Source organism: Hylobates moloch, unplaced genomic scaffold (assembly GCF_009828535.3).
Source record: "Hylobates moloch isolate HMO894 unplaced genomic scaffold, HMol_V3 SCAFFOLD_5, whole genome shotgun sequence".
Taxonomy (NCBI): Eukaryota; Metazoa; Chordata; class Mammalia; order Primates; family Hylobatidae; genus Hylobates; species Hylobates moloch.
Genome location: NW_026652280.1, coordinates 118,550,663 through 118,564,032, shown reverse-complemented (window position 1 = coordinate 118,564,032; position 13,370 = coordinate 118,550,663). Strand labels below are relative to the sequence as shown.

The following is a 13,370-nucleotide window of genomic DNA, read 5'->3' as shown; positions in this document are numbered from 1 at the left end:
ACATATCCCTAGGGTTTCACACTGCCAAGAGTCTTTAGGTCCAGAAACAGGAGGAAAAAAACAAACACAGGAGCCAATAGTTCCTATCGTTCTGTTTTGGATTCTGTACTTTTTTTTGCCTTTTTTTAAAAAAAGATAATTTTAGATTTACAGCTGAGTTGCAAAAATAGTACAGAGTTCCCATATGCCCTATATCCAGCTTCCCCTTATGTTAACATGTTATACAACCATAGGGAGTCATCAAAGCTAAGAAATTAACATCAGTGCAGGTACAGACTTTATTCAGATTTTACGAGTTTTTCCACCAATGTCCTTTTTCTGTTTTAGGTTCCCGTACTATTTAGTTGTCATGCCTCCTTAGTTCTCTCTAATCCGATAGGTTCCTCGACTTTTTCATCTTTCAAAACCTTGATGCTTTCTTTTTTTTTTGTTGAGACTGTGTCACCAGGCTGGAGTTCAGTGGTGTGATCTCGGCTCACTGCAACCTCTGCCTCCGGGGTTCAAGTGATTCTCCTGCCTCAGCCTCCCGAGTAGCTGGGACTACAGGTGTGGGCCACCACGCCCAGCTAATTTTTGTATTTTTAGTAGAGATGGGGTTTCAACATGTTGGCCAGGCTGGTCTGGATCTCCTGACCTCATGATCCACCCACCTCAGCCTTCCAAAGTGCTGGGATTACAGGCATGTGCCCGACACTTGAGTAGTGGAATTATAGGCACGCACCACCACGCCCAGCTAATTTTTGTATTTTTATTAGAGGCGGGGTTTCGCCATGTTGGCCAGGCTGGTCTTGAACTCCTGACCTCAAGTGATCCTCCCACCTTGGCCCCCAAAGTGCTGGGATTACAGGCATGAGCCACTGTACCCAGTCCCCCCCAAATTTTTTGTTTTAAAGGTTCAGGAGAACAGATCTTTCGTCAGTAACCTCTGTAAACTTACAATGGAGAATTCTGGAAGACACCATGTTAACCAAGTGATCAAAGCATCACTAATAATATACAGTATACTGACATTATGTACCCCTGATATGATGCATTAAGAGGACACAAAATAGGCCGGGCACGGTGGCTCACACTTGTAATCCCAGCACTTTGGGAGGCCGAGGCGGGCGGATCACGAGGTCAGGAGATCGAGACCACGGTGAAACCCCGTCTCTACTAAAAATACAAAAAATTAGCCGGGCGTGGTGGCAGGCGCCTGTAGTCCCAGCTACTCGGAGAGGCTAAGGCAGGAGAATGGCGTGAACCCAGGAGGTGGAGCTTGCAGTGAGCCGAGATCGCGCCACTGCACTCCAGCATGGGTGACAGAGCAAGACTCCGTCTCAAAAAAAAAAAAAAAAAAAAAAGAGGACACATAATAATAGATTCTTCTAATCTATTATTTTCTCATGATTAGATTACTTCAATCTAATCATGAGAGAACATCAAAGAAATCCAAATTCAAGAAACCCCAGATTCAAGCAAGTATTTTTAGTAGAGATGGGGTTTCACCATGTTGGCCAGGCTGGTCTCAATCTCCTGACCTCTTGATCTGTCCATCTCAGTCTCCCAAAGTGCTGGGATTACAGACGTGAGCCACTGCACCCAGCTGTTCACCACCTTCTTACTTTGTTCATGGCCTTAGTCCAAAGCCCAAGCCCCAGCTCACTTGCTACTCTCCCTCAACACCTGTTGCAGGATCCATTATTCCTGTGGCTGACAGTCAAAGAAGCCTCTCTATTGCTGTAAAGGCAAGAGGAAAACTAATGGAGGTCTGTTCTTCTGCCCTAAATTAAAACACTAATTACATTTGCTCACTTAAAAAGCAATTTATAGGCCGGGTGCGGTGGCTCATGCCTGTAATCCCAGCACTTTGGGAGGCCGAGGCGGGCGGATCACAAGATCAGGAGATTGAGATCATCCTGGCTAACATGAAGAAACCCCGTCTCTACTAAAAATACAAAAAAAAATTAGCTGGGCGTGGTGGCCGGCGCCTGTAGTCCCAGCTACTCAGGAGGCTGAGGCAGGAGAATAGCATGAACCCGGGAGGCGGAGCTTGCAGTGAGCAGAGATTGCACCACTGCACTCCAGCCTGGGTGACAGAGTGAGACTCCATCTCAAAAAAAAAAAAGCAATTTATACACACACACACACACACACACACACACACACACACACACAATTGGGGTTAGGATTGGTACTATCTGATTCAAAAGTTAAACAGAATTTGATAGGCTAGTCTGAGAATATTGTCCCTACAGGGAAACATTCAAAGCAATAAATCTACTTTGAAAGGACATGTCCAAGTTTTCATCATCTATAACAAAATCATTGTCAAATACTACTTACATTCTTTAGAAAAAAGTCTCTTTCTTTTACCCTGTCCACCTTCTGCACCTCCTCCAATTTCTTCATTTTCTTCCTCAAACTAGAAGTTAAAATGTATATATAGAAATGTCAAATAATTGCCTTGCATTTGATATTTTAATAATGACATTTTTTTCCCTTTTCAACAGATACACCAGAAAGCCAAAGGAAGCAGCAAAAAAAACCACGAAATCTTAGCACTGAAGGAAGGAGCCTATGTGTCTAGTCCAACTTCCAACTCATGCAAAAATGGCTTCTACAATGTTCCTAATAATCCTACTGCTTCTACTTGTAAGAGTTCCAATGACCATAGGTTTTATTTTTAAACAACTAAGGTGGCCTACTGCTACTGTTACTGTTAAACAGTTGATACTGAATCAAAGTCTACCTTTGTAGACTTTGTAGTAAGCAAAACTAATATTTCCTAAGCATTTGCTTATACAGTGCTAAAAACGTTCCTTAAGACCGTAACCCTATTTTATAACAAGAAAACTGATGTTCACGCCGGGCGCGGTGGCTCAAGCCTGTAATCCCAGCACTTTGGGGGGCCGAGGCGGGCGGATCACGAGGTCAGGAGATCAAGACCATCCTGGCTAACACGGTGAAACCCCGTCTCTACTAAAAATACAAAAAATTAGCCGGGCGTGTTGGCGGGCGCCTGTAGTCCCAGCTACTCGGGAGGCTGAGGCAGGAGAATGGCGTGAACCCGGGAGGCGGAGCTTGCAGTGAGCCGAGATCGCGCCACTGCCCTCCAGCCTGGGGGACAGAGCAAGACTCCGTCTCAAAAAAAAAAAACAAAAAAAAACTGATGTTCAAAGTTAAATAACTTGCTCACCGAAAATAGAAATTTTGAAATCCAGGCTGTCTTTCAATGCATTCTTTTTCCATTACTTCACAGTAAGTACAGTTTTGTTAACAATTGAACTGTTGGTTCATAGTGAGCGCTAATAGATGTTAGTTTTTACCTCTGATGATTCTGTACGTGTTTCAGTGTCTGGCAAATACAGACCAAAATCAAAGGAAAAGGGGTCACAAAACCTATCTTCCTTCATGTCCTTCCCCACTTTCTAAAATGATCAATCCTTAGGGCGTGAAGTCCCCGAACTCTGTCCGCTGAATTCACTAAAGCAAGCAGATCCGATCCTGAACTCTGCCTCCGCTACTGCGCCCGAAGGAGTGAAGAAAAGACAGGTTTTGGACAGAGACGATCACTCACGGTGGGGTCTTCTTCCTCATCTGCCATCCCACTGGCCCGCCAACCCACAGCGTCCCGCCGGCTGGCTCCCAGCTGGTTATACTACTTCCGCCGCCTCACTTCCGGTGACGCGCGGGGCCGGAGCTGGGCCTAGCCGGCTGCGGCCTGCGGGTGGTGCTTTCCGGCCTAGCGGCGGAAATGCGACAGTCTCTAGGGGAGGAGGCCGGAGCGCCTCTCTGTAATCCCGAAGGAATTGAAAACTAACAAAGAAAAGGAAATCACGGGCTAGGTGGCATGTATCTCGTTGTCACCCTAAATTTGCTACTGCGTATTGAATCACGGCTTCCTGTTTGGGGACTGCGAAGCCCTCATAGGAGGGCTAGCCAGCGGTCCTTTATCAGACAAATATGCTTTTAAATCATTTTAAAGATTTGTAGTTCCACTGTTTCTAAGCACTGTGTTAATTATTGGGGATACTGTGCTTCATCACAAATTTCCAAGAGATGGTGTCCCAAGACTAAGCATTTAAAATTTTGTGAAGGTAGGCCGGGCGCGGTGGCTCACGCCTGTAATCCCAGCACTTTGGGAGGCCGAGGTGGGCGGATCACGAGGTCAGGAGATCGAGACCATCGTGGCCAACATGGTGAAACCCCGTCTCTACTAAAAATACAAAAAATTAGCCGGGCGTGGTAGCGGGCGCCTGTAGTCCTAGCTACTCGGGAGGCCGAGGCAGGAGAATGGCGTGAATCCGGGAGGTGGAGCTTGCAGTGAGCCGAGATCGCGCCACTGCACTCCAGCCTGGTTTTTTTTAGACAGGGTCTCTCTAACCAGGCTGAGTGCACGTGGCCATCCCGGCCCACTGTAACCTTCACCTCCGGTTCAATTGTTCTCCTTCGGATTACAGGCGTGCGCCACCATGCCTGGCCTTATTGTTGTTTTTTTGAGACACAGCCTCACTGTCTCCCAGGATGGAGTGAAGTGGCGCAATCAGGGTTCACTGCAGCCTAGACCTGCTGGGCTCAAGCCATCCTCCCACCTCAGCCTCCAAGTAGCTGGGATTACAGGCGCACACCACCAATGCCTGGCTAATTTTTTTATTTTTAGTAGAGATGGGGTTTCGCCACATCGTCCAGGCTGGTCTGGAACTCTTGGCCTCAAGCAATCTGCCCCCCTCTGCCTCCCAAAGTGCTGGGATTACAAGTGTGAGCCACCGTGTCCACCGGGGAAGGCTTTTGGTCAGAACAATGGCTGGGAAAACCACAGGCATTGGAAGGCCAGAGCTAGGGATATAATATAAATGTCCTACAGTGTAACAGATGATGCTACATAAAGAAAATCCCGTAATACATACGATTTCTGAATGTCCTGCTGAACATTCAGTGAGTGAAAACTAATTATCTGAGAGTTGAACCTATCTTTGTTAATAAACACAAAGCAGCCGGGCGCGGTGGCTCACGCCTGTAATCCCAGCACTTTGAGAGCCCAGGCGGGTGGATCACAAGGTCAAGAGATCAAGACCATCCTGGCCAACATGGTGAAACCCTGTCTCTATCAAAAGTACAAAAATTAGCTGGGCGTAGTGGTGCACGCCTGTAATCCCAGTTACTCGGGAGGCTGAGGCAGGAGAATCGCTTGAACCCAGGAGGCAGAGGTTGCAGTGAGCCGGGATTGTGCCACTGCACTCCAGCCTGGCGACAGAGCAAGACTCTATCTCAAAAAAAAAAAATTAAAAAAATAAACAAAAAGCATTTTCCCACACTTTTAATGTACGTTGAATTTTCTAGGAATGTTATTACCCCAAAATTGAATAGTAATTGTATTTTGTTTTGTCTGGAATTCATTAAGAGCTGTGTACCATTTCAAGAAATAATGTCACCAAAAGCAACATCACTTGTAATAATATGAATAGTGAATACTGAAAAAATAACTTTGATTTGAGGAATGTGAGTTAAATTATTAAGCCCAAAGAGGCATTAAAATGAGAGGAGATCACATCCTACTTGCCCCCTTTTGAGCTATGTATTTGTGTCTTTTTTTTTTTTTTTTTTTTTTTGAGATGGAGTCTTGCTCCGTCGCCCAGGCTGGAGTCCAGCGGCGCGATCTCGGCTCACTGCAAGCTCTGCTTCCCGGGTTCACGTCATTCTCCTGCCTCAGCCTTCCGAGTAGCTGGGACTACAGGCGCCTGCTACCACGCCTGGCTAATTTTTTTGTATTTTTAGTAGAGACTGGGTTTCACCATGTTAGCCAGGATGGTCTCGATCTCCTGACCTTGTGATCCGCCCGCCTCAACCTCCCAAAGTGCTGGGATTACAGGCATGAGCCACTGTGCCCGGCTGTATTTATGTCTTAAAACTGCTTGCTATTGCCAAAAGTATTAGTTATAAATTAGCCAAATTATGCCCCATCAGACACCATATCTCACACCCTATAGCTTGATAATATTTAGCCAATTACTAATCAATGTTATTTTTGTGAACCAATGAGAACTCCTTAAAGACAACTTTGTATCCGCCCACTCCCTGTCCTCATTCTTTTCCTTTAAAAATCCACTTGTACCTGCTGCTAATCTTAGAGTGTATGTATATTCTGGGCAACTTTATGCTGCTGAGTTGCAATCCTCAAATTTGGCCCAAATAAACTCTCTATTTATATTAATTTTGCCTCAGCTTCTTCCTTTTAGGTCAACAATACTCACCCAAATCAGTCTGCATTCAAAGTGATTCTACATATAGGTAGAAGCATCTGAAATCTTCATTATCCCCCCTAGTGCCATCATGCCTGAGTATTTATATATTGAAACAAATGTTACTATTTTTACTTTACTTTTTTATTACCTTTATGCCTGACCTCCTGGCCACTGGATCACTGGATCCTGTTAGGGTATTATGTTATTTTCAAAATTATGTGAGTAGGTAGATATATTAGTTATTTATTGCTGTAACAAATTACTCCAAAAGTTAGTGGCTTAAAACAAATATTTATCACACAGTTTCTGTGGGTCAGCAATGTGGGTGCAATTTAGCTGGGTGCCTGTGGCTCAAGGTCCCTCCTGTTGGAGTCGGGATGTTGGCTGGGGCTGCAGTCATACCTCAAGTGTTGATGGAGGAGAATTTGCCAGAGTCACTCACAGGTTGCTGGAGGTTTCAGTTCCTCCAGGTTGTTGGACTAAGGGCCTCAGTTCTTTTTTTTTTTCTTTTTTTTTTAATTATTTTTTTTTGCACACAAAACAATAAACATTTTCTAAAAGCACATACAAACAAAAAGATGCATGTCAAACATATTAGGAAGGTTGCACATGGGAAGACGGGGAATAGAAATGGGGGGTGGGAATTAAAGAAAATAAATGAGAGAGGGACTTTGTATGGATCAATGATAATAACTCAATCCTCTATTTGACAAAGAAGAAGGAGAAGGAAGAGGAAGAAAAAGAAAGTGGGATAAAGGATCAGAAAGGGAGGAAAATAGAAAAAATAAGAGTACGACTCCAGGGTAGACCTGTTTTGTTGTCGCTTGGTTGGTTGGTTGGTTTGTCAGTTGTGTTTTTCATATGCTTCGCCATGTTGGCCAGGCTGGTCTCGAACTTCTAGCCTCAAGTGATCAACCCGCCTCGGCCTCCCAGAGTACTGGGACTGCAGGCGTGAGCCACCACGTCCAGCCCCCACATTGCTTCTGGCCTCTGTGGTAGACCTCCCAGCCGGGGCGGCCGGGCAGAGGCGCTCCCCACATCCCAGACGGGGCGGTCAGGCAGAGGTGCTCCTCACTTCCCAGACGGGGCGGGCGGGCAGAGACGCTCCTCACTTCCTAGACGGGGTGGCGGCCAGGCAGAGGCGCTCCTCACTTCCCAGACGGGGCGGGTGGGCAGAGATGCTCCTCACTTCCTAGACGGGGTGGCGGCTGGGCAGAGGCGCTCCTCACTTCCCAGACGGGGCGGCCGGGCAGAGGCGCTCCTCACTTCCCAGACGGGGCGGCCGGGCAGAGGAGCTCCTCACTTCCCAGACGGGGCGGCCGGGCAGAGGAGCTCCTCACTTCCCAGACTGGGCGGCCGGGCAGAGACGCTCCTCACTTCCCAGATGGGGTGGCGGCCGGGCAGAGGGGCTCCTCACTTCCCCGACAGGGCGGCCGGGCAGAGGCGCTCCTCACATCCCAGACGATGGGTGGCCGGGCAGAGGGCCTCAGTTCTTTTTTTTTTTTTTTTTTTTTTTAAGACGGAGTCTTGCTCTGTTGCCCAGGCTGGAGTGCAGTGGCGCGATCTCGGCTCACTGCAAGCTCCGCCTCCTGGGTTCATGCCATTCTCCTGCCTCAGCCTCCCGAGTAGCTGGGACTACAGGCGCCCACCACTGCGCCCGGCTAATTTTTTTTTTTGTATTTTTAGTAGCGACGGGGTTTCACCGTGGTCTCGATCTCCTGACCTCGTGATCCACCCGCCTCAGCCTCCCATAGTGCTGGGATTACAGGCGTGAGCCACCGCGCCCGGCCTGAGGGCCTCAGTTCTTTAATGGATATTGCCCAGAGGCCTCCCTCAGTTCCTTGCCATGTAATCCACTCCATAGGGCAGCTCACAATGTGTCAGTTGCCTTCCTCCAGAGGACACAAGTGGGAGAACCCAAAATACAGAAATCACAGGTTTTTTGTTACCTAATTTTGGAAGTGACATCCTATAATTTCTGCCCTGTTGTATTCACTAGAAGTGAGTAAAAAAGTGCAGCTAGGGCCGGGCGCAGTGGCTCACGCCTGTAATCCCAGCACTTTGGGAGGCCGAGGTGGGTGGATCAGGAGGTCAGGAGTTTGAGACCAGCCTGGCCAACATGGTGAAACCCCATCTCTACTAAAAATACAAAAATTAGCCAGGTGTGGTGATGCACACCTGTAATCCTAGCTACTCAGGAGGCTGAGACAGGAGAATTGCTTGAACCGGGGAGGCGGAGGTTGCAGTGAGCTGAGATGGCACCACTGCACTCCAGCCTGGCCGACAAAGCAAGACTCCGTCTCAGAAAAAAAAAAAAAAAAAAAAAATACAGCCCAAATTCAAGGAGAGGAGATTACATAAGGGCAAGAATATTGCCGGGGAGATCACTGGGGGCTTTCTGAGAGGCCACCTACCACAGTAAATTATATTATTTTTGAATTTCATTGCACAATAATGGAGACACTGTATTTGTTATTAATATTTAAGGGAGATTGTTGAGCCTGATAGGTTTGAGAACTGCTTTTAGGTAGTGATCCAGTGTCCAGGAGGTCAGGCATAAAACATTCATAGTGTTTGTTATCAGGGGAGTAGATAGGTAAAATATGCTGGATGCACAGCAGGGAGTACAATGCAGCAATCAGAAGCAATAGATTTAGCAACATGGACAGAACTTGAAAACAGTGCTAAGTTAAAAAAGTAAGAAACAATAAAATCTATAACATAATACCATTTATAGAAATTAAAAATACTACTTATTTTACAGGAAAATATAAAAAAGCATAGACATTAAACACATTAGAAAGTTGCAGTGTAGGAGAAATGGGAATAAGGATAAAAGGAATAAATTGATAAATAAAAAGTGAAGGACTTTGGAAGGGCCAATTGTAATAGTATGCCATGAGCTGCGGCATGTGAATAATTCAATCCTGTGAACCTGAGATCCAAAATACAAAGTGGGGAAAAAAAATTGCAGTGTCAGTCTGGGCGAGGTGGCTCACGCCTATAATCCCTGCACTTTGGGAGGCCAAGGCGGGCAGATTATGAGATCAGGAGATCGAGACCATCTTGGCTAACACGGTGAAACCCTGTCTCTACTAAAAAAAATACAAAAAATTAGCTGGGCATGGTGGCGGGCACCTGTAGTCTCAGCTACTTGGGAGGCTGAGGCAGGAGAATGGCATGAACCCGGGAGGCGGAGCTTGCAGTGAGCCGAGATTATGCCACTGCATTCCAGCCTGGGCAACAGAGAGAGCCTCCGTCTCAAAAAAAAAAAAAAAAAAAAAAAAAAAAAAAAAAATTGCAGTGTGATAAGCAGAGCAGAAGGAAAACACAGAGTGAAAAGTCACGGTGCGCTTCTACAAGATGTTTTCTGTGGGTTGCCAGAGCCAAGTTTGTTGGGTGGGGATGCAGGAAATGAGGCTGGAATTTGCATGTGAAAGGCCTTAAATGTTCACTTCAGAGACTGAACTTCAAACTACAGAGTTCTTGAGAAGTCTTTTTTTTTTTTTTTTTTTTGAGACAGAGTCTTGCTCTGTCACCCAGGCTGGAGTGCAGTGGCGCAATCTCGGCTCACTGCAAGCTCCGCCTCCCGGGTTCACGCCATTCTCCTGCCTCAGCCTCTCCGAGTAGCTGGGACTACAGGCGCCCGCCACCACGCCCGGCTAATTTATTTGTATTTTTAGTAGAGACGGGGTTTCACCGTGGTCTCGATCTCCTGACCTCGTGATCCGCCCGCCTCGGCCTCCCAAAGTGCTGGGATTACAAGCGTGAGCCACCGCGCTTTAAACAGATGTGTCACATGACTTTACAGTTTTTAAAAAGATCACTTTTGTGGGGAAACTAGGATGAGAGATGATTATAATCTGAATTAAGGCAAAGAGGAAGAAGGAACTGATTTAACACAAACTTTAAGAGACAATTTACAGGACTTTGTGACAACGAATGTGAAAGGTATTGACAGAAGAATGGAATGCTATTAATATAAATAGGAAAGAAAAAGGGGAAAGAAGTTGGAAGTGGAAGGAAGTGAGTTTAGTCTGTGTTTGAGAGTCTGGAGATGTCCTAAAACTGATGGAAATCCAGGCCAGGAATTACAGGCCCGGAAATCCACAGAAAAATTAGTACTAGAAGCCGGGTGTGGTGGCTCAGGCCTGTAATCTTAGCACTTTGGGAGGCCGAGGTGGGAGGACTCCCTGAGCTCAGGAGTTGGAGACCAGCCTGGGCAACATGGTGAAACCCTGTCTCTACTAAACTACAAAAAAAAAAAAAAAAGAAAGAAAGAAAGAAAGAAAAATTAGTACTAGAGAAAATGACATGGAAGATACCATCACAAAGTGATAGTCTAGAGATTGCACAGAAACAAAGGCTGAGAGAATAGAGGCAAAGGGCACAGCCTTAGAAACAGTACATCAAGGAGAAGAGTGACAGAAGGAATAGTCAAAGAGGTAGGAAAAGATACAAGTAGGACAAAGAGGAGGAGAGGGAGGAGAAGAACTGAAAACCCAAAAAGAAAAAGTTTCAAAAAGAAGCAGGTTTGGGCTGATCACTTGAGGTCAGGAGTCTCAGACCAGCCTGGCCAACATGATGAAAACCGGTCTCTACTAAAAATACAAAAAAAATAAAAATATAAAACATAAAATAAAAAAATTAGCCAGGTGTGGTGGCGAGTTTCATGCGCGTCTGTGTGAAGAGACCACCAAACAGGCTTTGTGTGAGCGATAAAGCTTTTAATCACCTGGGTGCAGGCGGGCTGAGTCCGAAAAGAGAGTCAGCAAAGGGTGGTGGATTATCATTAGTTCTTACAGGTTTTGGGATAGGCGGTGGAGTTAGGAGCAATGTTTTCGGGGGCAGGGGGTGGATCTCTCAAAGTACATTCTCAAGGGTAGGGAGAATTACAAAGAACCTTCTTAAGGGTGGGGGAGATTACAAAGTACCTTCTTAAGGGTGGGGAAGATTACAAAGTACCTTCTTAACGGTGGGAGAGATTACAAAGTACATTGATCAGTTAGGGTGGGGCAGGAACAAATCGCAATGGTGGAATGTCATCAGTTAAGGCTATTTTTACTTCTTTCGTGGATCTTCAGTTACTTCAGGCCATCTGGATGTATATGTGCAAGTCACAGGGGATGCGATGGCTTGGCTTGGACTCAGGGGCCTGACAGCGAGCACCTGTAGTCCCAGTTGCTCGGGAGGCTAAGGGAGAAGAACAGCTTGAACCCGGGAGGCGGAGGTTTCAGTGAGCCAAGATCATGCCACTGCACTCCAGCCTGGGTAACAGAGCAAGACCGTCTCAAAACAAAACAAAACCAACAAAAAAAAGCAGGTGGTATGGAGTGCTCAGTGCCAGAGATTACAAGATTGAAGATTTAAGAAAAGGCCTTGGATTTGACAATTAGGAGGTACGGGAATGATCTGGAGAACAAAGTTTGAGGGTGTTGGTGAAGATGGAAGCCAGATTATAAAAGGTTAAAGAATGAGTATATAGTTGGATATTGAAGGTAGGAAAGCAAAGAGGAAAGTAGCCTTAGGAGGGCAGTAAAGTCCGGGAGCGGTGGCTCACTCCTGTAATCCCAGCACTTTGGGAGGCCGAGGCAGGCAGATCAAGAGGTCAAGAGATTGAGACCATCCTGGCTAACATGGTGAAACCTCATCTCTACTAAAAATGCAAAAATTAGCTGGGCGTGGTGGCACGCACCTGTAGTCCCAGCTACTTGGGAAGCTGAGGTAGGAGAATCGCTTGAACCTGGGAGGCAGAGGTTGCAGTGAGCCGAGATCACACCACTGCACTCCAGCCTGACAAGAGCGAGACTCCGTCTCAAAAAAAAAAAGAAAGAAAGAAAAAAGAGGGCATTAGGATCTAGGAATGTGGACTTTGAATAAATGATTACTGAATGAATGAAGCTGTGAACTTATCCCAGCCATTTAGCTAACTGCTCAGAAAATCCTGTTTTTCATTACAGCAAAAAAATGGAATGAGCTTTTAATGAAAAAGGTAATGACAAAAGAGATTTGTTCACAAAAGAATGGAATCAGCAGAGAGGTAATCGATAGAAGGAAGAAATGGAGCTGTATGAGAGTAATTTGGAAGGAATGGCAGGGGTGGGATTATCAGAAATGAGGAAAGCAGGAGCTGGATGGTGGGTTTGAGAGGGATTAGTGATGGGATATGGGCAGGCAGGTAGCACCACTCAGACTCCAAATCAAGGCAGAAGCTTTGCAGTCCCACCCCTACCTCCACTTTCACCCCTCCATCCCAGGGTGTAGACGTCTACAGTGCTTCTCCCTAATTTGGGCTTAGTGAGGTAATGTCACTTTTAAAATGGCTTTCAGAATTTCCGCAATAATCTTAACGCAGACTTAACCACACTGCCTATACTCCATGGTTAAATATGCAGACTCTGAGATCAAATAGGTTGAGTCTGAAATCCTAGGTGTACTATTTATCAGCTATGTTACCTTGAGACAACTTACTTGACCTGCTGGTACACCCATTTCCTCATCTATGACAGGGGGATAATAATAGTTACTAACCATATAAGGTTATTATGAGGTTTAGATGTGTTAATAACCATAAAGTGTTTTGAGTAGTACCCGTCATGTAGTAAATATTCCATAAATATCATTGTTTTTATTATTTTATTTTTTTATTTTTTGAGACGGAGTTTCGCTCTTGTTGCCCAGGCTGGAGTGCAATGGTGCAATCTTGGTTCACCGCAACCTCTGCCTCCTGGGTTCAAGCGATTCTCCTGCCTCAGCCTCCCAAGTAGCTGGGATTACAGGTATGCGCCACCACGCCTGGCTAATTTTGTATTTTTAGTAGAGACGGGGTTTCTCCATGTCGGTCAGACTGGTCTCCAACTCCCGACCTCAGGTGATCCGCCCGCCTTGGCCTCTCAAAGTGCTGAGAGTACAGGCATGGGCCACTGTGCCCGGCAGTTATTTTTATTTAAGGGCCTACCTTTCACCATTATCTTCTGCTGTTCTCCTTCATGAGCTCTACATTCCAGTTCCACAAGGCCACGTTCAATTATTCATGCAATAAATATTCATGAAGCACTTGCAAAATGTTCAGCACTAGCTATGGGACTGTGGATAAAATGACAAACAAAACAAATGAACATTACAATATAGCAGTGGGACATAAGT

At 45.9% G+C, this 13,370-nt stretch overlaps 1 protein-coding gene across 8 annotated transcripts in view; it reads right to left on the bottom strand.

The window, feature by feature from the left end:
- Nucleotides 1-13,370, bottom strand: part of TAF13 (TATA-box binding protein associated factor 13) — a 29,138-nt gene that overhangs the window by 8,307 nt on the left and 7,461 nt on the right. For 2 of the 8 annotated variants that reach the window (XM_058439512.1, XM_032155162.2), the window contains exons 1-2: nucleotides 3,560-3,689; nucleotides 2,326-2,404 (exon numbers count right to left, since the gene is read on the bottom strand). In XM_058439512.1, the coding sequence (XP_058295495.1) occupies nucleotides 2,326-2,404; nucleotides 3,560-3,579 (99 nt within the window). In that variant the 5' untranslated portion in view covers nucleotides 3,580-3,689. The other 6 variants (XM_058439513.1, XM_032155161.2, XM_058439511.1 and 3 more) reach the window with 4 other exon arrangements.